Below are 25110 nucleotides of genomic sequence, written 5' to 3'. Positions count from 1 at the left end.
TGAGATCTGAAGTTGTAGATGAATGGGACTCTTGGAGAAGCTGTAATTAGCCTAATTTAGATTCAGAGTCTTAAACATATGAAATGTGGAATGAAAACTAATTGCTTAGGTTCTGACATCATGCAGAAATGTTAGATATTCCGTGTATACTTTCTGCAATTTACTGCAGAAGTAGTCATTCAATTTATTGCAGTGGCAGCCAAATTTGTTTGGAAGAAAACAAGAAAGAAAAGCAAAGAACTAACTACTACTCCTGATTTAAATTTGCAGCACCTACTCTGAGCATCACAACTCAATCATAAAAATAACTGAAGCAGTGTTTATCTAGTGCAGTGCCCTTTTTTCTATAGTGGCTAGCCAGTTATTGTTAAGAATCCTCCAAATTAGATATGGGAGCAATATGTCTCATCCACTGCATTCTAACTGTTGAGGAGATACAAGAGTCATGAATTCTTAAAAATCAGTGAAGCTTTAATCTACTATGAGTAAGCCTTGTTTACTGAAGGCTGTTTGTACAAAGTTTTGCCAGTGTACATCAAGCTCACAAATACTCCAGAAAGTAGGTAATAAAGAAGTTGAATGCAGAGTAAATATGTAATTTTATTGATCTCATTAATCAGAAATACAGCCTGTCTTGTTACTGTGTTGTTATTTCACTGTTGGTCCTGAAGAGAAATGGATGAAACATGTCTATAATTTTCATCAGTGGTGCATCATGTCAGCTTCCATATTAATTATTAACTAATATTACTTTAATAACCTAATATAACTTTAATGTACTATACTTTAATAATCATAATAAATAGTAATCTAATAATCTAAGAGAGCCAGTTTAGTCTAGTGATTAAGATAGTGGACTGAGAGTGTGACACAGGCAGAAACAACTAGATCCATACATGTACAGTTCAAATTTGCTACTTTATTGTTTTGTGCCTATTCCACAGGAATCTCCCCAGATTGGCAGCTTTTGCCTGGGAAAGACTAGATTAGGCTCACAGGCATGGAAAGGAGGGCAGGGGTGAGACCTTGCTCTTTTGTGTTTACACAACCAGACTAATTCCCTGCTTGAGTCCTCCTCAGGTCTGGGATGGTTGATCTCCAACATAATGTGGAAATTTGAGATTTAGAATAACATAGCATAGCATAGCAGAGTTGGTAAGGTGCCTTGAAGATCTTCTAGTCCAACCCCCTGCCTAGGCAGGAAATTTAGTCCAACCTTAGGCATGAAATCCAACTGGGTAACCCTGGGTCAGTTAATCTCAGCTGTAGGAAGAAGGAAATGGCAAACTACTTCTGAAAACTTTATCTAGATAACTGCTTGGACTCGTCCAGTGTGACCATGACAATCAAGTGCAATCTCACCCTAAATGGAATAAAGCATGCCTTCTTGTAACATAACCTATTACTGATTGTGGCTCTCAAGTACTAGCAAATTTCTTAAATAAATTGAAGCTTATTGCTATGGAGTTCCATTTTATGTAAATGATAGGAATAGAAATTCATGAATATCGATTTCTAAAATCAGTAAAAATGCTTCTTTAGGGATTTGTGGAAATGTACATTTAAGGAGAAATACATGTAGTCCTCAAAACTTTGTTTAGTGACCATTCGAAGCTACGATTGCACCGAAAAAAGTGGTTTATGATCGTTTTTTACACTTACAACCATTAAAATATCCCGATGGTCATGTGATCAATATTCAGATGCTTGGCAACCGATTCATATTCATGATGGTTGCAGTGTCCCAGGATGATGTGATCATCTTCTGCAAACCTGACAAGCAAAATCAATGGCGAAGCCAGTTTCATTTAAAACATGTGTTACTAACCTAAAAACTTGCAATGATTGTTGCAATTAACAACTGTGCCAAGAAAAGTCATAAAATTGGGCAAAACTCACTTAACAAATGTCTCACTTAACAACAAAAATTTTGGACTCAGTTGTGGTTGTAAGTTGAGGACTACCTGTAATCTCATGTACTTTTTCTAGCAGAGTTGGCAAATACAAAATATTGAACTATAATTTAAAAGGGCAGTTGACTATCATTATGCAACCGTAGCTTTCAGTTTGGCAACAACTTCAATATCACGTCAACATTTTGCCTGCAAAGCTGATTCATTTTTTTCTCACTTGCACTATAACCCTATTAGGAATCGAGAGAGAAAGACATCAAAAGAATTACTAGCCTGTTAGTCTAAATGAAAAATAGATCATTGCAAGTTAGGAACCCTAAGGGATATTTTAAAAGACACAAAGACCCGTAGTTCATTTTTTTTCAGACATTTTATTTTAAATCTAAACTGCACAATAATGGCTTACTATCTCAAGGGTAGGAAACAATAAACTGCTTGGTTCATAATTTACAAATGTGAGGTTTTCCCAAGAGTAAAGAAGAGTATTTTTAGCCAATGCTAATACTCTTGATAGAATCTAAAGAAAATGAAAACAAGGCTTCAGGGCCAGATGGATATAAAATAATATGGTACTAGACAATCAAAGATGATTGCTTCTTATATTGATTAGAATAAGCTTGGAAGCAAGTATAAGGAAGTAAAATATATAATCAATTTGTAGTACTTATATAATAGTTTATAGGTATCTATAAACTGATATCACCTATCACTTTTATTATTTAAAAAGGATCATTATGATTTTTATTCAGTAAATGCCTCTTTAACATTACTCAGGCAACATATTTAAGTATAATAGTGACTGCAGTTGAAAGGCAGTTCAAATTGCAATGCCTAAGAAGTGAAGGAGACCTTTAGTTAGGTCCTTTGTTACTCTTAGTTGGTCACCGCACACAAACTAACCCCACCCCCTTCATCATTTTTTGATGGGATCCAGACTATAAATTATTTGTAATTATTCCAGCAAATTCTGTTCAGTACTTATTTTAAAATGTCTATATCAAGTTTATCCAAATTTTTTTCATGCATTGGAAAAGCTGGGATATGTTATTAGATTAGGATATATGCACTCTGCATATATTTAGCATTACAGTATTTATAATAAACAGATATCATTATTCCAAAATTATTGTTTGGAATTGGGAAGCAGAGGCTCCTGCTTGCTAAAAAAGGACAATTTACGTATCTTCATAACAGTAATAAAAAAATGCAGAAAACATGTGCTGAATTCCTCTAGCATCTAGTGTCTCTCACAACTGTTCATTAAAAAAAGTGTGCTGAAGTAGACTATTATAAAATAAATGAACCTGACCCAGTACCAGGTTTTTCTGTTTTAGAGTTCTCAGTGGAATGCAAAATCTTTTCTTGGAACAACAGTCATGAAATTTGTAAAGAATACAGTGTATCTTGGGCTATGCATCTCATAGGAAGAACAATACTGGAGGTGAAGCATGTAGCGTGCTGACAGCCAGTGATATTTGTCTCTCCTCATTCAACAATATTATTGAATCTTCAGTATACAAAATAATCTTCAGCCTTTTTGTGTTCATATATTTCATGAAACCATAAAGCAGATTGTTTGCCCTAGAGTCAGTATAATGTGTGGATGTGACTCTTGTGCTTATAAAGCATGATTTATCCCTTGCAATAATCCAAATATAGCTTATTCAACAAATCTTGTTTAATTAAACCATAACTTTTAAGGCAATATAAGCCCTAGTCTCTGAAGGGTTGAACTCTTTAAGAATTTTACTGGTTCTGAAAAACAATATTCAGGAGGGCTTTTTAAATTGTGTACCCCTCCCCACCAGTTTTCCCATTTACATACATACATACATACATACATACATACATACATACATACATACATACATACATACATCTCCTGGGAACAAACTTTCATGTTTCCCTAACAGATTTAGTACACCATGACCATATTAACAACTAAATGTATTCTTCAGAATTACAAAGAAATTAATATGCACAATTGAATCCAGGAACTCTTTAAATTAAGGCATGCATGAAAAGGTTTATTACAAAGCAAACTTGATTGATTGGTTATTTAGGAGCCTTCAAGTTGATGTTGGGTCTTAATGGTTAAGTAGACTTTCTCCAGAAAGTCTCTGGTCCCTCAGGTCATCCAATGTATTCATTACTACTGTAGTTGACCCCATCCACCTTGCTGCTCGTCAATCTTGTCTTCTCTTTCCATCCTTCTCAGGGTTATGGACAAACATATAATACCTTGCTTGCCTATTTTGTGATTTCAGGTCACCAGGTTCGTCGTTTTCCGCATCAATGGCTGGCACAGTGGGGAACCATTAACATTACCGGTAGTCCTTGACTTAAAACCTGAATTGAATCTAGAATTATAGAACTAAGTCGTGCCAGTTTTTAAGTAGGTCGCCTCATGACCACACCTGATTTTATGACCTTTTTGCATCGGTTCACTAAGTGAATCAGCACAATGGTTAAGCAAATACTCTGGTTGTTAAGCAAATCACAACAGTCACTTGAGCCCTTGTGATCTCTAGGCTGGAATACTGCAATGGGCTCTACATGGGGTTGCCCTTGAAGTGCATCCGGCGACTGCAGTTAGTCCAGAATGCAGCCGCGCGAGTGATAGTGGGCGCACCGCGGTTCGCCCACATTACACCCATCCTCCGCGAGCTGCACTGGCTACCTGTCGATCTCCGGGTGCGCTTCAGGGTATTGATTACCACCTTTAAAGCACTCCATGGTAGTGGATCTGGGTACTTGAGAGACCGCCTTCTGCCGATTACCTCCCTTCGACCGATTAGATCGCACAGATTGGGCCTCCTCCGGATTCCATCTGCCAGTCAATGTCAACTGGCGACTACACGGAGGAGAGCCTTTTCTGTTGCAGCTCCGACCCTGTGGAACGATCTCCCCGTTGAGATTCGTACCCTCACCACCATCCAGACCTTCCGCACGGCTCTTAAGACCTGGCTCTCCCAGCAGGCCTGGGGATAAGCTTTTAAATTACCCGCCCGAGTGTTGACTGTTGAATGCAAGTTGGTGTTTTATTATCTATCTTGTTTACTCACTGTTTGTCTTGTATTATTGCACCCCCTTCCCGTGATTGTAAGCCGCCCTGAGTCCCCTCAGGGAGAAGGGCGGCCTATAAATCGTAATAAATGTCTAAAATGTCTAAAATGTCTAAAATCCATTCTCTGCAATGAGCATAATTTTGGGAACCCAGAAGTAATGCCTTGGTAAGACCACATTTGGAATATTGCATCCAGTTATGCTCACCATGATATAAAAAAAGAGGTTGAGACTCTAGAAAGAACGCAAACAGCAACCAGGATAATTAGGGAACTGGAGGCTAAAACATACAAAGAACCATTGCAGCAATTGCGTATGTCTAGTTTAATGAAAAGAAGGACTAGCAGTGTTCCAATACCTAAGGGGCTGCCACAAAGAAGAGGGGGTGTCAACCTGTTCTCCAAAGCACCTGAGGGTAGGACAAGAAGCAATGCTTGGAGACTAATCAAGGAGAAAACTAACCTATAACTACGGAGAAATTTCCTGACAGTTAGAACAATTAACCTGTGGAATGACTTGCTCTAGAAGTTGTGAGTGCTGCAATACTGAAGTTTTTAAAGAAGCGATTCGACAACCATTGGTCTGAAATGGTATAGTGTTTCCTGCTTGAGAGAGGTTGGATTAGAAGACCTCCAAGGTTCCTTCTGACTTTGTTATTCTGTAAACATCACTTTCTAGCAAAATAATGTAAATTGTGTTTTCGACCATGGGATGCTGCAAATGGTTGTAAAAGGGGTTGCTTGCTGAGTGTCCAAATGCAATTGTATGACTGCAGGCCATTTGAACTTCAAATCCAGATTATAAGTAGTTTTGAGAAATCCCTTGTAACTCTGTTTGCTAAGCAATTGGTCATAAGTTGGGGACTGCCTGTAAATGCTTGCTTACAATGTCTTATTGATACTCAGTTATTGACAGAAGTATGTCCAAGGACTGTCTCTCCCTTCTTCCTAACTCTGAACACAAAACCACTTCTTTGTTTTCCTGTTCCTAAATAATAACTAGGAAAAAAACCTGTCCTATTCCAGTTTATTTCAATGTATTAATATTTAAGGTGTTAATGTGTGGTTGATGAATTTTATCTTCAACTAGCCGACCAAACGTAATTTCTAATGTTAGATTTCCCCCTTACCAGACGGAGCCCCCTTGTGGAGTATTGTGAAGCTGTTACCACGACAACTGCACTGCGCTGTATAGTAGAAGCCATTTTATGGCAGTACAGTAGAAGTCATTTTAAGACTGTATCTTAACAGAACACACAGCCTGAGGGGTTTTAGGGGTGTCTTACCCCCACAGTATTTGTTTCCAGAGAGTAAGTCATCTGTGTAACAAGTTTGGTTGAAATTGCTCGAGGCGTTCCAGAATTATGCTGGAACACACACACACATACAGTTTATATATATGTGTGTGTGTGTGTTTGTGGAGTATTCCTGTGTTTATGTTTCTTATGTCTTCTCTTGCCACTCTACTTCAGTTTTTGTAGTTTCAGATTTTATTTTCCCACATGGCAACATCAGCAACTAGATTTCTTTAATATAGCTGTGACATAAATGCTATAGATACTTTGACGGATCTTTCTTAGTAACAAGTCACATTGCTCAATTAAGATTCTTGTCTGTGGCATTTACTTTTTAAATATGATGCAGTTGAAAATGGAACAAGAACACGTAGGAGGGATGTCTAAGAACATGATTTTAGGAAGAGTAGAGTTCCGTTTCTATTGTAAGGTACAATATCATCTCCAGGCTAATAACTTAAGTAGCTGATTAAAAAAAAGACAATAAAAATTCAAACAAGTGCAAATGATAATAAGATTATTCCTTGCATGTCCAAATGAAAGATGATTTTTAATGAGTTCTTGAATGTCTGACAGAAATGGGAAATTTGATTATTTCAGCTGCAGTTTATTACCATTTCCTCTTGCACTAAAACACACACGTACTTTTCTGAAGGAAGATAATTGCTTTCAGATTTTGGATGTCGTGTTCTGGTTTCAGTCAGTCAGAGGAAAATAAGATAAATACGTTTGATTTAAGACCATTGAGGGCTTTTTTATTGCTTTTGACTCCTGAACAATTCAGAATCATGCTTTGACATAAGTTGAAATAGTCTTTTAAAGTATTCTTCAATTCTGAAGATTATACTTTAGTTCCTTTCCAGTTTTCTATGGCAAAACGGAAATACTATAATCTGACAGGCAGTTTTGGCCTGGTCAGCTTTACAATAACATTTTCAGCAGGCTGTGTGAATAAGCTCTGAAGTTGTTTCTTTATGATCTCTTTCAAAATGAATACTTTCTGAGCTGAGACAGAATTTGGGTGGGGAATCTGTAGCTCTTGAATTTCCCCCCCAATTGTTTTGGGTGTTACTTTGGCAAAACCACACATACATACACAGTATTGAAATAACTTTGATTTGTGGACTGATGTGATAAAAAGCAGGATTAATTTCTGCATGAATAGATTTAGAATTAAATACATGCACTATGCACACTTGAATCCAGATGTTTTCAACAAATTCCCTTGCCCCAGGGCATTAAAAATCTAACTGCTGATTGTGTGATTTGTTAATTTGATATGGCTTGCATATCCAAAGAACATGATGTGTTTGGTTGCTGTATTTTCTGAATTTGAAAAATATAGTAGCCGTGCTTTTACAACACCAACAAAGGAAGAAATTCTCTTTGAAAGAAAATTGTCTAGCTCTTTTGTTATTGCAGATCAGAGCAATGTCAGAAATTAGTTTGGTTAGACAATGGTAGTGGAAAGACTTTATTTGGAAAAGCCCTGTAGTAGAATAAGTTAAGAACAATTGGCTCATATTCTTATACAAGAACTAAAAACAAAGCAGTAGTTGTATTCCAGCTCTACATTCAGTTATTGTACTTATCTAAGAAGGTCTAATAAGATCTCAAGAGTAACTGCATTTTTCCCTTCTGTTCAATCATGCCCTATTTTCAGAGACTGCTTGGACAAGTCCCTGCAATATGCTTTCCATTGCCCCTTCTGAGGGCTGAGAGAAAGTGACTGACCTAAAGTCACCCAATTGGCTTCATGCCCAAGGCAGGAATAGAACTCACAGTCTCCTGGTTTCTAGCCTTAACTGTTATACCAAATTGGCTCTCAAGACAAGATACATAGGTGAATATCATCTGAAAGTAAACTATCAGCTTCCATCACTGTTAATTAGTTTGAAACAGGAGTAATCTGGTCTTTTTATATACTTGTGGGAAGAAAATTGGACAGTAGTAGTTTTGTAACAGCGAATAGTTATGAAGTCAACTAATGTGTAATTCTCAACCTACAGGTTGTGTAGGAGAATAAATGGCAAACTGTACTTAAGAGTATTGTAAAATATATTTTAAAAAAAGCAATTTAGTCATGCAGTAGCTAGGGTTCTATAAACTCAGAAGGTGTAATTAAGGTTATACATCCTACACGGACTAAATCATTTGCTGTTTTAAAACAAATAAACAACCTAAAAAAAATCAAATGCATTTGTATTTGTCTGGGACAAGAAAACAGAAGTATAGTTTTAATAGTATCAAAGCTCCAAAGTTTGTCCAAACCAGGATCTGTTTCTACCTTTTCTTATTGTAAATCAAAATTTGAAGCCAAGGTTTATGTTGAGTTCTTTTAAAGATTGATTTTTTCTTATGAATGTTAGTTTACAAAATGCATATTCTGCTATTCAATTCAAAATTTACTGGATAGAGTTGCAAGCTGTTAAAGCCGTGATAGCGAACTTATGGCACCCATGCCACAGGTGGCACATGGAGCCATTTATTAGGGCACCCAAGGCATTACCCTGTCAGCTCCAGCGCGCATGCACCCACTGGCCAACTGACTTCGGCTTTCATTTTCAGCCGTTTTTCACCCTCTGGGTCCTCACACTTACATCCATCATATTATCCTAGCAGTCACATGATTGTAATTTGTGATCTTCTCAGCTGATTTCCAACAAGCAAAGTCAATGGGGGAAGCTGGACTCGCTTAATGACTGCAACAAAAAAGGTAGTAAAATAAGGCACATTTATGTCATGACTCACTTAACGACCATATCACTTAGCAACAGACTTTCCAGTCCCAATTATGGCAGTAACTTGAGGACTACCTGAATTTACGAAAAATAAATAAGTCCTTTTTTAAAGCTTCTATGTGAATAGGAAGGTGAGCTGTTATAGGGAACCAATTAAAGTTAAAGTGAATTTTAAAGCAGGCACAATTTTTCCAGGCTCACATGGATTTTTTTCTTGGGAACTGTTAAGACAATTGTTAGCTTAAATCCTGAAAACATGCTTGCCTCACATTGCAATATGATTTGGTATTGGAATACATGGATTTAGATTTAGGGATTAAATCAGTGTCTTCGAATTTCTTTTCAAAAAATATTGCAAAATAGGCCGTTACCTACAGCTGATGAGCTCCAAAAAGAGCGAAACCTGTTAAAATAGGTCCTGTAGTATTGGCCTTAATAAGTAGCTCTTTTGTATGGTCATAGCTACACCTGCCTTTTTAAATTCTTCACAAATGAGCAAATCAGATAAATTCTAAACGCAGCCTGGAATCAACTATTACTCAGTGCTGGAGTTTATTAGGACTTTACCTGGCATTCCTGTTCATAAGTAATAATAATCTGGTTTTCTGAGCATTTTTCTATTTTTCTTCATCATAGCATCTACTTTTCTGCATCATGCTTTCCTGTTTTAATGTACAACATATTTCCCCTGATTTAATCTCACAAGAGAAATGAGATGAAGAATGTTAAATGGTATTTTTAAAATTTAACACTCCAAAAACATAATTGGCATATATCTATGAAGAACTTGGACAGATACTGCTGGTTTGGCATAATTGTTCAGGTAGTCCTTAAGTTGCAGCCATTTATTTGAACCATAGCGTTCAAAGTTACAACAGCGTTGAAAAAAGTGACTTACAACTTTTTATATTGCATATTTATGTAGTATATATTAGAGGTGGAGACCCTTTGAGAGCTGTACGCAATGAAATTTCATTTTAATGTACGTGACAATAAAGTTAGTCTAAGTCTAAAGTCCTTTCACCTACAATCATTGCGGCATCTGTGATCAAAATTTGGGTGCTTGGCAACCAGCATACATTTTCAACTATTGCAGCCTCTTTTAGTCGTGTGATTGCCATTTGTGACTTTCCCAGAAAAGCTTCTGACAAGGAAAGTCAAGGAAGAACTCGGATTCTGTTAACGACTTCATGATTCACTTAACTGGCAAAAAAGGTCATAAAATAGCACATGATTCATTTAACCGCCTTGCTTAGCAACAGAAATTCTGTTCCCAATTGTGATTGTAAGTTAAGGACGATAAATACTGTTACTGGTGATCTTGAATTCCTGGATTTAAAAAAAAATAAAAATCAATGTGATAGTAAAAAAAAAGTTACCTTATTTTTCAGTGTATAAGACGCATTCCCCCCCCAAAGTGGGTGGAAATGTCTGTGCTTCTTATACAGAGAATGTTGATGAAACCCCGCCTACCCGCTGGCCCCCAGCCTTCAGCCTCTGCCTCCCAGCAATTTTCCTCCTTGCAGCAAACAGCCTGGCCAGCTTCAGCACAGCCTGATTTAGCACGAGCAGCTGATTGGCGGTTGGATCTGCCTCCTGGAATACCACCTTCCAGCTGTTCCAGACTGTGGGAATCGCCACCGCCCATTGCTGCTGTTGTCTGTGGGCCCCATCTTTGGCCTCCTCACGTCCCATTTTCAGGCCAAAAATGAGGTGTGCAGAGGTGGCGATAGGCAGCAGCAGCAACGGTGGCGGTGGTGATCCCCGCAGCCTGGAACAGCTGATAGGCAGTATTCCGGGAGGCAGATCCAACCCCAATCAGCTGCTCATGCTAAATCAGCCTGTGCTGAGAATGACCAGGCTGCTTGCTCTTTGCTGCAAGGAGGCAAATTGCTAAGAGGCAGATTTTTTTCTCGTTTTCCTCTCCAAAAACTAGGTGCATCTTATAGTTCAGAGCATCTTAATAGTCCGAAAAATACAGTAGTTCTTAACTATACTTAAGGAATCTCATATAACTCCATCTTGATACTCTCATTTCTTAAACTGATTTAATAATGAAGCCAACAGGAAAGGACCAACCATCTGTTCATAGCTGCAAGATTATTTTTTTAGAATACCCTCACCATGAAAATTATAATTGCACCATTAGGGGCTATATTTAACCGAACAGTTCCTAATAGAAAGAAGACCTTGTGCCTAGTGTACTGTAGGAAGAAGCACATATTTCCCCTTTTGAATCTCCCAACCCAACAGTAAATTAACTGTTCTTCAAGCTTATTTGCTGGTGGTTGCAGTGGCAAGTTAATTATTATGGATCTTTATTAAAACAGAGGTGTGGAAGTGTCTTTGAACTTCTGGTATTTGCTTCCTGCTCTGCATAGTTTAATTCAGTGAATATATAGTAGTCTGTATTTTCCAAGTGGCTTCTTCTGGTTGTTTGTTTGGCTGTTTTCTGCCATAACAGATGAATAATGAAAGAATTTGTGATTTTCTTCTTGGTATCTAAATTCTCTCCGAACAGCCTGCTAAAATTCTAAATTTGTTTTTAGGATGATTGAAGAAAGTGGAAAGAGGAGGAGGACAATGGCAGAGAAAAGACAGCTCTTCATGGAAATGAGTAAGTAGAAGTCTTAAAAGTTTGAAACTTCATTTAAAAATATGTTGCAGCCTCTTCAAAGAATGTAATCAGGTCCTGTTTCTCCTAAATTATTACATTGAAATAACAGGGTGTTGTTTGTTGAGAGTTTGTGCCCTAGCATCAGTCTTTAAATAAGATTTAGTGGTGACCTTATATTACCTTTTCCCATTCCACCATCTCACTGTGATGGTAAATCTGAATGATAGAATGTATTATTTCATACTCCTTATGCAATGTATAAATAAGCTAAATGTTTGCCACATAAATGCAAAAAATGTACGCAAAATGCAAAAATGCCATAGATAAATATTCTTTTTAATATGATAGCTAACCATACATTGGTTACTTTTTATCTGGTGGAATAATTGAACACACATGAGAGAGGGTGGAGTATGATACAGAATTAGTTCAATCTAGATAAAAGTTTACCACTCCTTAAGGATTAAGTTTCTAATGTAGTTGCAATTATAGTTGGACATCGTAATGTAATAAAAGTCCTCTTTTTCATTTTAAAGTGGAAATACATGTGGGGAAAGCTCTTTGCTTTTAATTTGTAGGGGCTCAGAATTTTGATGTCATCCGGCTGTCAACATATCGGACTGCCTGCAAACTCAGATTTGTGCAAAAAAGATGTAATTGTAAGTAAAAAAAAATATGACTTTAGAGGGAGGGTAAAGATAAACAGCTCAAACAATTTTTCAGTCATGATGGAAAATGCGAACATTTTGAAGTGATAATAGAAAATGGAAAAAAATTTACTTTTTCTGTTTAGTGGAAGAATTGCTGTTACGATGCTTTTCAAGTTTGTGTAGGATTTTCACAAAAACTAATATTATTCTAAATGTTTTGTTGGTACATATAACTGGTTTTGTACAATATACTAAATACTAAGCCTGAGTTAACAAAACACAATATTTATTTTATATAAATGTGTGTTTATATAACGTGTGATGTTCAAGATACAAGGTATGCTTTTTATTTGTTTACGTATGTACAGGTGTATTACCTATATACAGGTAGTCCTTACTTACTGACTACTTTCATGACTGTTTGAAGTTGTGATGGCACTGAACAAGTGTACTTACGACTAGCCATTGAAGTTCTGGCCATTGCAGTGCTCCTGCAGTCACCTGATCAATAGCAATAGCAGTAGACTTTTTTTGTTTTAGCAATAGCAGTAGACTTATATACCGCTTCATAGGCCTTTCAGGTCTCTCTAAGCGGTTTACAGAGAGTCAGCATATTGCCCCCAACAATCTGGGTCCTCATTTTACCCACCTCGGAAGGATGGAAGGCTGAGTCAACCCTGAGCCGGTGAGATTTGAACCGCTGACCTGCTGATCTAGCAGTAGCCTGCAGTGCTGCATTTAACCACTGCGCCACCTTGGCTCTTACACTTCAGGTGCTCATACTTCCAACAGTGTAGCACCTTTCCTGCCAGCTTCCTATAAGCAAAATCAGTGGGGAAGATTGTGGGGAAAGTTGCAAGTTGCTTTGGTAAGGTTTCCCCCCCCCCCCTTCCTTACACACCTAATTACACCCTTCCACCTTGGGCCCTCCTGCACTCACACATACCTACCAGTGATCTTCTTCCCAGCCTCCCTGTGCTCACATGCACCCTGCTCCCTCCTTCCTAGATTTTCCTATGTTGTACACACCCCGCACCTTCCTTCCCTGACTTTCCTGTGCTCGCACGCATCACGCACCCTCCTTCTCAAGCTTCTCTAAGCTTGCATGCACCCCACATCCTTCTTCCTGAGCTTCACCACTTTTGCGCACACCCCTGCACGCTCCTTTCCTGACACTTATGGACTTGCACATACCCGTCAACCTCCTCTTTTGGGAGTCTTCCTGATTTTGGATATATTCCCCCTCTCCCTACCAGGCCTCTCTTTGCTTGCAGGCACCCCTCAGCCTCCTTCCTGGGCTTTCCTATACTTGCATGCACCACATGTCATTATAAACACCCTTCCCTCAAATCCTCAATGAGTGCAATAAATATATAATAGCTTAACATGATAGATTGGTTCATCCAATGAACTAAAACAGGCTGAATTTCTACAATATGATGGGCCTGGACCATAAATACTGATTTCCCTTTCTGTAGCATGTTGTAAACACTCAGTACTTCAAAAATGAATTCTTGAGCTTCGAGGGGAGGGGCTGCCGCCGTCGGGAGCTAAGTAAAGCTCCTGCCAGGACTCTGGTTCGTATATCTTATAAGATCTATAGATATCTCCCCTTTCTGGCAGAAAGGGGCAGGGAGAAGGTCAGTCGTTAGGATCTCTTTGTAATTCATAGCTTTTTTTTTGCTGTGAATGGAGAAGAGGTTCAACATTAGCTGAGCCTTTACTCCGGCCAGTTTTCCGCGCTGCTTTTTTTTTGCAGCCTAGGCAGATTGCCTTCCCCCCAGGACAAAACTAAGCTATTTAAAAGCCAATTCGGGCGGGGAACATTCCCGAGGAACTTTCTCTATTACTATTTAAAATACCAGCTTCAATCTCGCAAAAGGCTCCCTTTCTTCTTTTTTTAACTGCGTCACAAGATGGCGATCTCGTAGCTTTTGTGCTTGATCTGACGCAGCTAGCTGACCCTACCCTCCTGAAGGCTTCTCCGTACTAATTGCTAAAAGATTATCTGAGGGGAGCACAGACTTTGATTTTTGGCTCGCTGGATTGCTTGTCTTTTATTTTTATTCTGGAATGGCTCCCAAACTTAAACAGAAGCGCCTCCTTAATAATATATCTCCAAAAACTGCCAGGAAGTCGCTACCCTCGCCTCCTACACCCTCCACGGGAGATTTGCTAACACAAGAATTCCTTCTTAAAACGCTTAATGATTTCAGACAGGAGATTAATCAACTGATTTCGGATTTATCTGATGAATTTGATGCTAAAATTGCTCAGGCAAAGCAGGATATAATCGGAGTAATGACAGTAATGACAGATTATATTGCTGAAACGGAGGACAAATTGGAACTTTTGGAAGAAAGTAACCTTAATCTGATATCAAAAATTCAAACGTTAGAACAGGAAATTGAATCTGCACAAAAAGAACTTGTCAAATTAAATTATAACAAGTCTGCCTTTGCTATACGTGTTAGAGGGCTGCGTGAAAACCAACAGGAGAATCTGAAACAGACATTCTTTGAGGCTTTCAGCCGCTTGGTGGGAAGTCCGGGACTTAACTTTGATTGGCAGATTCAAAGAATTTACCGCCAGAATTCCTGGGTAGCAAAACAGCGACAGCTTCCGAGGGACATAATAATATACTTTACTACAAGGGAATCTAGAAATGAGATAACACAGAGGCTCTACGGAAAGAGGTTGAGAATTGACGGGGACGACTTGATTGTTTTTAAGGAGATACCATTTCAAATGTTAAGAACAAGGAGACAGTTTGCTTTCTTAACCGAAGAACTCAGAAACTCTCAGATTTCATATAGATGGGAAGTCCCAGCTGGTATTACAGTTACATTTGGCGACCAAAAACACCGCATTAACTCTGTCTGTGAAGCCCGAAAATTTTACTACGAGACCCTGAAGGCGGGACTTCCTGATTCATCCGGATCTGGGGAGAGACAGGGAGAAGGAGAAGACAAACAGCGAGACACGTGGCTACAAGGTGGAGCGTGTTGCTTTTCTCTTCCGGAAGGGCAGAAGACTAAAGAATAAAGACTAGCGATGTTTTTAAAGCTTTATGATTTCCGTCTGGGATAAAATGGAGAAGTGGCATATCGATGATGAGACATGGAGACTGAAAGAAGCGTTGCTGATTGGGGACATATATTGTACAGAAATTTTGTTTGAACTCTAACTTTAATTGTGCATGAACTATTCTTTTAGGTGAAGAGAGCGGAAATTGTGATCTTTTTGAGTTGCGGTTTGGGACAAACGGAGTTGGGAGGTGCGTGGGAGAGGGAAGGGCAGCGAAAGTTTAATTAGATTACATGGGGCTAGAACGTAAGCTGATGTTTGTTTGAGTTGCTATATCAATATAAGGTTAAGAAAGTTTGGTCGGAGAATCTTCAGGAAAGTGGAGTAAATATGGGAGGAGCAACGAATATGGATAAAATACTTATGTGGATATGGATAAAGGCAGGGTGGAAGGTAAAAAATTTATATGTGGGGGTGGGTAAGGATAGAAAGGGAGGTGTTGGAAATGAAAAATGAAAGAAGTATTTGAGTTAATGGTGTTATAGAAAGGTTTGGATACTTGGATAAAAAAGGAGATAAATTAAAGGTTTGAATAGATAGACAAAGCAAGGAGATTTCTAGTTGGGGAATTCTAATTGATCAACTTACCTGGCTCAAATATAGTTTGAAACCCTGCAAGTAGTAAAATAATCGAAATTTGGAATGAGTCACATTGATTAAGATTTATAGATAATGGGAAGCTGTGGTAATGTAGTGGGCTTATGACCCTTTTTGTTTCTTTCTCCTTTTTGTGTGTGAGTGTGGGTGTTTTTTTTTTTTTATTTCTTATTTTCTACTATTTTTTCTTTTTCTTTTTGGCTATACTTTTATCTTACTTTTTTTAAATTTTAAAGTTAGTTGGCCTTATTATACTTAAATGCTTGTTAAAGAATTATGCCGGGCATGGGACCTGCGAAGCCGTAAGGGGGTTAGGGAGGGGGGATTATAGGGGGGAGGGGGGAGGGTGGAATTACAGTTTCAATCCTTAGAACAATAAGAATTCACTTGTGTACTGCCGTTTTTTTTTTCTTTTTCTTTTTTTCTTTTTCTACTTTTATTGTAAAAAACAAATTGAATTGTATGGATACACCAAAGTGGGGAGAAGAGGGGAAGAGAAGGGAGAAGTAAAGAGGGAGTGAGAGGGAATGTAAGGAGGGTAAATGGAGGGAGGGGGAGATGTCTGAGGGGGAAGGGAAGTAGAAGAGGGGAATGTTGGAGGGGTGAAAGGAAAGTTGGAGGGGGAGAAGAGAGGGTGTATGGGGGAATGAAGTGTTATGTTGGGGGGTTTTTTTCTTTCCTTTTTTCTTTGCACAGTATATAAGTGATTGTACAAAATGAAAATGAAAATGAAAATGAAATAAAATATTTAAGATATAAAAAGCAAAAAAAAAAAAAAAAAAAAAAAAAAAAAAGGATGAGGAAGCCCATGTGTCACCTGACATTTTGACGATGCCCTGTAGGAGCTCTGCAGTCTTATTTTCTTTCATAAACCGATGGAGGAAATAAAATCACCCTTCCCCCAAAAAAAAAAAAAAAAAAAAAAAAAATGAATTCTTATCCTATTCTATTCTTTAATAAATAAAGGTTGTAAATAAGAATCTCTGGGATGAAATCTCCCTTGAAATCCTACCATATTGGCATTCTATAAGGCTGTGATGACCTGCTTGTTCTCCCTTTCCGGACCTAGTGCCGAAATTGCGTGTGTGCAAATTTGCATGCCCAAACCGCCAAAATACAATACATACATACCCCCATGCATACACCCTGCCCCCATGCAAATATCCCCCACATGTGCTCCCTGCTCCCATCACACATGCACCCTGCGCATGGATGGCAGAGACCCGAAGACCAGCTGGCTGGTGGGAGGTACACGCGCATACGCAGCGGAGCTGAACTGGGACAACAGCTCATGCGCCATCAAAGAGAGTGTTGCGTGCCACCTCTGGCACACGTGTCATAGGTTCGCCATCACAGTCCTAGGCCCTGGATTAAACTGTATGGAGGATGCATTTTTTTACGTATGAGTGTGTGTGTGTGTTTTGTATACAGTGACCAGTTACCATCTTGTTTTGTTTTTCTACTGTGTTTTCAAATTTTATTATGTTGGGAGCCATGCCAAGTGAGTTTGGTGTACCTAAATTAAATTATACAAACAAATAATTAATGCAGGAATGGGCCACAAGGTGAATTCATTTTGGCTGAGGCTGACAGAAAATAAATGGGAACTCCCTCACATGTAGGCAGGTATACATTTTTGGAGTAGTTGAAGGGGTGGGTAATGAATGTACCCATTTTAGGACTTACATGTTGCTTAGGTGTTCCGTTTCTGAATGCTAAGAAATTATGCCTTTGGTTTTCAGCAGTCACGATCACTAGGAGGCTGAGAAATGAGAACTGGAGCCATATGCATCCCTGGGAATGGGTTGTGGTACAGACAGTCCTTGGCTTATGTTCATTTGTTCAGCAATTGTTCAAATTTACTACTATGCTGAAATAAATGGGCATATGGCTGGTCCCCAGAGTTCTGGCCCTGGCAGCGCCCCTTCAGCCACCTGATTGCAATCTGGGTGCTCAGGCTGCCAACTTGTGATTACAACATTGCTGAGACCATGGTCATGTGGTCACCATTTGATAAGGAAGATCAATGGGAAAGCTGGCAGGGAAGGTCATAAGTTGCTCCAGTATGTCGGCCTCACCCGCAGCCGCTTCCATTCACAGGTAGTCTCCATCGACCCCATCCAGGTCCTCTTCTAACTCAGGCATGACCTGCATCAGGCCTCCCAAGTGTTTCTCCCCCTCTCTTGACTCATGTGCAACTTGCACCGGCCCTCCCAGGGTCTTTACTGGCTCAATCCCCCCACAGCACTCACTCACTCCTTTCTTGGGACCCCCGCCACTTTTTGCTTAACAGTCTGTGCATCTCGTGATTTTGATGACAACCAAGAGAGCTGGGATTGCCATCCCTAAGCAATGTGATCATGTGGCATTGTACTTTATGACCGTAGCACTTATCCCAATGCCATTATAACCCAAAGAATAGCAATAGTATTTATATACTGATTCACAGTGCTTTACAGCCCTTTAAGCGTTTTACAGAGTCAGCATATTGCCCCCAACAATCTGAGTCCTCATTTTACTGACCTCAGAAGGCTGGAAGGCTGAGTCAATTTTGAACTGGTCAGGATTGAACTGCTGAATTCAGCAGTCAGCAGAATTACCCTGCAATACTACTGTGCCACCATGGCTCATACCTTTACAATTTTCTTTAAAAAAAGGTGGGGGAGAGGGTTAAATGTCTATTCTAGCTGTTGGATCTAGACAGGTGAAAGTGAAAGAAAGAATATGAGGAGTAGATTCATCTGTGCTGTTTACAGAATTTGACAAAAGATCTGGGGTTCACTTCTTTTACATGCTGTTCATAGCAATCAGAACTTAGAAATATTTGTCCTAACTTCTCACTTGCTTCTATTCACCTCATCTTGACTTGATTATTAGATGTTGAAAAATGCAAGTGTAACAAAGAGGGGGGGAAAGCTACTTTCATCTTGGCCAGTGTACATATCATGGTTCTTTTTTATGCAATCCAAAGGACTCTTTATATTTTCCACACTGGCCGCTATCAAATGAAGGTGATGTGGAAGTTAGAGAAAATCCTCAATACAGTGTTGAAAACAAATGTGCCTGAATAAATCAAATCCCGTGGCAGTCGATAAAATTTTACCTTTCATGAAATAGAAGATAGTATTCAATGAGGATTGTATAGTCTAAAGGTAAATGTAAAGATTCCCCTTATACATATGTGCTAGTCATTCCCGACTCTAGGGGGCGGTGCTCATCTCCATTTCTAAGACGAAGAGCCAGCACTGTCCGAAGCCGTCTCCGTGGTCATGTGGCCGGCATGATTATATGCCGAAGGGGCACGGAATGCTGTTAGCTTCCCACCAAAGGTGGTTCCTGTTTTTCTGCTTGCATTTTTACATGCTTTCAAACTGCTAGGTTGGCAGAAGCTGGAACAAGTAATGGGAGCTCACTCCATTACGCAGTGCTAGGGATTCAAACTGCTGACCTTTCTGATCAACAAGCTCAGTGTCTTAGCCACTGAGCCATGTAGTCTAGTACTTCTTAAAAGACCTAAAGCTGAGAGCATAATGTACAATTTTGAAGATATGCCAAAAGGCAGGGCAGGAAAAATATGTTAGGAGGAAGTATGTGTTAATTATAATAGCATTATGTGGTACAGAGCAAATTCCTGTTACTTGTTAAAAAAAAACAATGTCACAAGAAGAGGGTGTATTAATGAATACATAATAATATAGCATCAAGAAATTGAAGATGATGGAGAGCTCATGTTGGCATAGTGTTCACAGGGGGGAAAAAAACTATTCCCTTCAGTTAATTATTAACTTTTAGAGCACAGTTTCATTCATGGAATCACAAAATTCTAAGGGTCATGGCACTGTGAATTTTAGAGTGCTTATTTTAAGAATGTTCATAGGTAAATATAAGTTATTTTTATGAAGGAAATCTCTGCAATTTTTATTATGACATGATTCTTTCATAGAAGAATTTCCTTTTTTAAAATATATAGCTAGGATTGCAACAAAAGGGTGTATTAGTAGCTATAAAATCATAGAAATGAAAGAGGCTGTTTAGCCCTGGAGTCCAATTTCTGGCTTACTGTGCAGGAGTTAATTATTAAAGCATCTTTAACAATTGTTTTCTGGCCTCTGCTTCAACATGTGAAAAGGAACCCATCACCGCCCTGGATAATTGGCACCACTGCCAAGCTGTTTTTACAGTTAGTATGCTTTTTCCTAACATTCAGCCAGATACTGTCTTCTTGTAATTTAAGCCCAGGAATGTGCAAAATTTACTGATTTGATAGCAGAATATTCTGGAGAACTTTCTCCTGGACCATGCCATTTTGGAACATCATGTCTGGAACACTTCAAATTGCCTTCTGATTTGTAGGATTTGCTTCTGGAAATCGCTAAATTATTTAGTACGGTCGATCAGAGAGGGAACAGAATGTTCTGTAGTTGAGTTTTTTATTTTAAATAAATCAGTATATTTAATTTACTTGCTCCAATTCAAACAGCTTACCATCTCTAGTTTATTATTTATTACTCCATGAAATAATGTTTGGGGTGACAGAGGACAGACCTTGACTATATGTATGACCCTCCTGTAGCCTTCCCCCCCACACCAAGGCTAGACATTTCCAGTTCTTTCCATTTCTTGTAAGTTTCCACGCTATGATTCTCCTAATCTATCCAGTTTCTTTGCATCTTCCTGAAATAGTGGTACTCAGAAGTGGATAAATACATAAGGTAACCTCAGACCAATGCAGAATATAGTAGTAATATTACCTTCTGTGATTTAGAAACTATACTTCCATTGAGGCATCAAAAAGCCTCTATTTGTTTATTTTAATACAGTAGTTAAGTCACACTGGTAACTCTTTCAGCTATAATTCTGAGGTCCTTTTCACACATTTTATTACCAAGGCAGGTATTCCCCACCCTGTATCTCCCTCCCTCCCTCCCTCCCTCCTTCCTTCCTTTCTTCCTTCCTTCCTTCCTCCCTTCACCTGATTTTATTTATAACACCTTACATCACTTGCTGCCTATTCTGGGTAGAATCTGCTTGCCTAGTGCAAGTAAACAGCAAATGTTCCACTTATTGTAAGGTGTGGCAGCAAAACTACATGGAACTGAACATTTTCAGTGAGTTCCCCCCCGGGTGAAAATAACCCCCATGCTCATGGTTATTCAGAAACTTTTAAAATTTAGCTTTTCTAGATGACTTTTGGAATTTGATTTTGCTCTGACACATGGCACCAGAAATTCTGTTCATTGTTGTTATTCTTATTTTTGATGGTTGTACATACTGTATAATCCCTTAATTGCCTACTACTTAGAGTCATGGATTGATGCAATATAGAAACCTTACAATTATTTTTGTATAATATTTGTAATGTTTTTGTTTTTCCAGTACATCTCGTGGATATCTGGAATATGATTGAAGCCTTCAGAGATAATGGCCTTAACACATTGGACCATAATACAGAGATCAATGTATCTCGACTAGAAACTATCATTTCTTCCATTTACTATCAGCTGAATAAACGCCTTCCATCTACTCACCAGATCAGTGTGGAGCAATCCATCAGCCTTCTCCTCAACTTCATGATAGCAGCATATGATAGGCAAGTGGTTTTGTTCTTGAAGCAATCTATGTTTCTTCTGACCAAAAACTAGGGGGGCTGGAGTAAGCCTGAGATCTATAGAACCCACGTTGGAGCCTATACCGTATTTTTCGGAGTATAAGACGCACCTTTTTTCCTCAAAAAAAGAGGCTGAAAATCTGGGTACATTTTATACAGCATTTTTTGCCTCCTGAAGCCCCACCCCCTTCACTAAAATAGCTGTGCATACCCTTATGGGGGCTTTCAGAGACCTCTTGGAGGCTGGGGAGGGCAGAAATGAGCAAAAAAAAGGCCATTTCCCCATCTCCCATCCCCCAGCAGCACTCTATAAGCCTCCATAAAGCTATGCATGCAAATTTTTTTGACAAAAAACAGGTCCGTTTTTTGCTCATTTCCACCCACCCCCCCAGGAGCACTCTGCAAGCCCCCCCCCCAGGCTATTCATGTCTTTTAAAAAAACAACGAGCCGTTTTTGGGAGGTTTGCAGAGTGCAAAACCCTTTCCCCCCCACTTTTGGAAAGCTCTTTAACTGATTGATGAGAATTACATTGTTCAAGTGCTGTGCCAGCAGAAACAAAGTCTTAAGTGCTGCAGATTATCAGTGATTTCCTTCTCCAGCACATGGATAAATACACCTGGAAACATCTACCTACCTACTTTCTCTCTCTCTCTCTCTCCCTACCTATCTACTGTATTTCTCTCTCTCCTCCTCCTCTAGTTACCTACCTACCTACCTACCTACTCTCTCTCTCTTTCTATCCCTCTCTATTCCTCTACCTACCTACCAGGGGTGGGTTTCTCGCCCCGTTCCAACCGGTTCGGTTGGAACGAGGCTGGCGGCGTCCTCGCGCACGCGCGCGGCGCGTGCATGCATACTAGCGTCTGTGCGATGCTCCAGCTGCTCCTGGAGGATCGCGCAGGCGCTGTATGCGTCCTGCGCATGTGTGGAAGCGCAGAATTCGGCAAAACCGGGTAAGGAGCGGGCGCGCGCGGGCGCGGGGGAGGGGGGCTTTGCCGTTCCCGGAAGTTACTTACTTCCGGGTTCGGCGACCAACTGGATCGCAGGGACTGCCGCGAACCGGTTGAAACCCACCCCTGCTACCTACCTACTTTTTTAAAAAATTGCCTCTTCAAAACCTTGGTGTTTCTTATACTCCGGTGCTTCTTATACTCCGAAAAATATGATAGGTGGTCCTCGGTTAACAACAGTAGTTGAGACATAATTTCGGCTGCTAAGTGATACAGTCACTGTGTTGCTTAGCTATGGCAGTTGCAACACTTCCTAGTTGCTGTCATTAAGCAGCAACTGAGCCATCATTAAGAGAATGTCATATGGTCATTATTTGTGAACTTCTGGTTCCCCACTGACTTTGCTTGTAAGAAGCTGGCAAAAAGGTTGCAGATGGTGACCAAGTGACCTCAGAGATGCTGCAATAGCCAGAGCTTCAAAAAGTGGTCATAAGTACTACTCGGTCAACCCCATTATAAGTATGGTCACTGTACAAATGGTCATTAAGTAAGGATCACCTGTATTTTTCTTCTTTTCCCTTTTGTGTCTTTTAGATTGTAATACAGGGAGTGGCAACTGCTTTACTTTTCCTTGACTGCACACTAATATAGTAAATACTGTGCTTTCTTGATTCAGAAGCAGAGGTGGTATTCAGCAGGTTCTGACCAGTTCTGGAGAACCGGTAGTGGACATTATGAGTAGTTCGGAGAACCGGTAAATACCACCTCTGACTGTCCCTGTCCCTATCTATTCTCTGCCTCCTGAGTCCCGGTTGATCAGGAGGAAATGGGGATTTTGCAGTATCCTTCCCCTGCCAAGCCCACCAAGCCACACACGCCCACAGAACCGGTAGTAAACTTCTTTGAATCCCAACACTGTTCAGAAGCCTTCTATTTAAAACATCAAATTATGTATGTAGTTGGTAGCCAACACATTTTTCCTATTAGTCGTTGCCTGAGGAGGGTGCTTTTCCTTTTTCACTGAGAAACTGGCAATCTTTCCTCCCACATTAAGGGAAAAGACTAAGTAGAGCAAACGGCATTGTTCTGTAGAAGTTTAAGTCCTTTATATGGTTTTTTTTTAAAAAGGAAAATTAAACATCCTTGCTTCGCTAAGAAACATTATTGTGAGCATCTGTTTTGAAACCTGGGTTAAAACGCCAGGAAATTGTACATTCTTTTCTTGATATTTGTTCATAGTCTGCAAATGCCAGTTTGCAGACAGACTTTTCACTTGTTTCTCTAGCTTCCAGATGATAAAAGAGAACAGATCTGTGCCAAGCTTTGGTTTGGTTTTTTGGATTTTTTTATTTTGTTGTGGAGGTGGAAGTTGAAAGAAAGAAAATGTTTCAGTTCCTGCAGTGGGAAGGAAGCAGGCTGTGAACAACTGAAGGAAGTAAAAAGCAGTCTACTTACAAAGCAAACTTGCTTAAAATAAATTTGTAGTTAGTTTGAAGCAGAATAGGAATATATTGACTGGGAATAATTTGGAAGGATTCATTTGCAGGGTGAGGAGTAGAGGCTAAGACTTTATTTAGCAGCTATATTTAATTTAATTTAAGAAAGAGGAGAGAAGCAAAAGAGATTGATTGGATTGAGTCATCACGTTTGGTCAGATTGTTTTTAGCCATAAATAACTGCTGAATAAGAATATTTAAGAATATGAAAACAGACTTGTCCAAAAACGTCTTACGAGCTTTTTTATCACTGTGATGTATAGCAACCTGAACATAACTCTTACGACTCTTACATACTAAGCTCTCATCTATAGTCTCTTGGTTTGCCAAAGATATAAGAAATACCATGCATATAATATTTAAATTGCCACTGATTGCACCTGTGCTCTTTTGATAGAGATATTGATATAGAAAATGACAATATTGACGAGGCAATTGATAGCTTCCCAAATCTACACACATTCAGCTAAGTGAAGCTATCTTTGTAAATAGTTTGGAACACTCAGGCAACCGAGAACTACAAACAGAATCTACCACAGAATTAACCCAAATAACTCTGTAGAATTAAAATCTCATAAACAATTAGTATATAAGCAGAATTCTTTTTTCAGATAGAAGATATGTGCATTTTAGCTATCTGATCTTGATTTAACAATCCCAGAAACTGCTTGTATTGTATAATAGATGAGCTGGATTCCTCTTCAATTCAGTTAGCTCTCTTTCCCTATAATTTTTTTTTTCCTAGCAGAAAAGTAGCTTTTTGGACATTAATTCTTACATGTTGTCCTGTTGAATAAAATGGTAGGTGTCCATAACCCAGGTGCTTTCTTACTCCGGCAATAATTTAAAATTTCTTGGCTTATCTTTTACAGTGAAGGTCATGGAAAATTGACAGTGTTTTCCATAAAGGCAATGTTGGCAACTATGTGTGGTGGAAAAATTCTGGACAAGTTAAGATGTGAGTATTTTGAATATTTTGAGCTAATAATTTATTATTAAAACTTTATGGTCAAACACCAACTTTGTGGCTTTTAAAATGCTTATTTTCATCATTGCTTTTTTGCTGTGAGATAGAATGAGATTATATAAC

At 39.1% G+C, this 25110-nt stretch overlaps 1 protein-coding gene across 3 annotated transcripts in view; it reads left to right on the top strand.

The window, feature by feature from the left end:
• DTNB (dystrobrevin beta) overlaps positions 1–25110 on the top strand; it is a 133368-nt gene that overhangs the window by 5713 nt on the left and 102545 nt on the right. For all 3 annotated transcript variants that reach the window (XM_087717396.1, XM_087717395.1, XM_087717398.1), the window contains exons 2-5: positions 11564–11631; positions 12210–12290; positions 21342–21555; positions 24893–24978. In XM_087717396.1, the coding sequence (XP_087573522.1) occupies positions 11565–11631; positions 12210–12290; positions 21342–21555; positions 24893–24978 (448 nt within the window). In that variant the 5' untranslated portion in view covers position 11564. The remainder of the gene's footprint in view (positions 1–11563; positions 11632–12209; positions 12291–21341; positions 21556–24892; positions 24979–25110) is intronic.

This window comes from Thamnophis sirtalis, unplaced genomic scaffold (genome assembly GCF_051295495.1).
Source record: "Thamnophis sirtalis isolate CommonGarterSnake01/CBP01778 unplaced genomic scaffold, rThaSir2_p1.2 scaffold_6, whole genome shotgun sequence".
NCBI lineage: Eukaryota > Metazoa > Chordata > Lepidosauria > Squamata > Natricidae > Thamnophis > Thamnophis sirtalis.
This window is presented reverse-complemented; position numbering and strand designations above follow the sequence as displayed.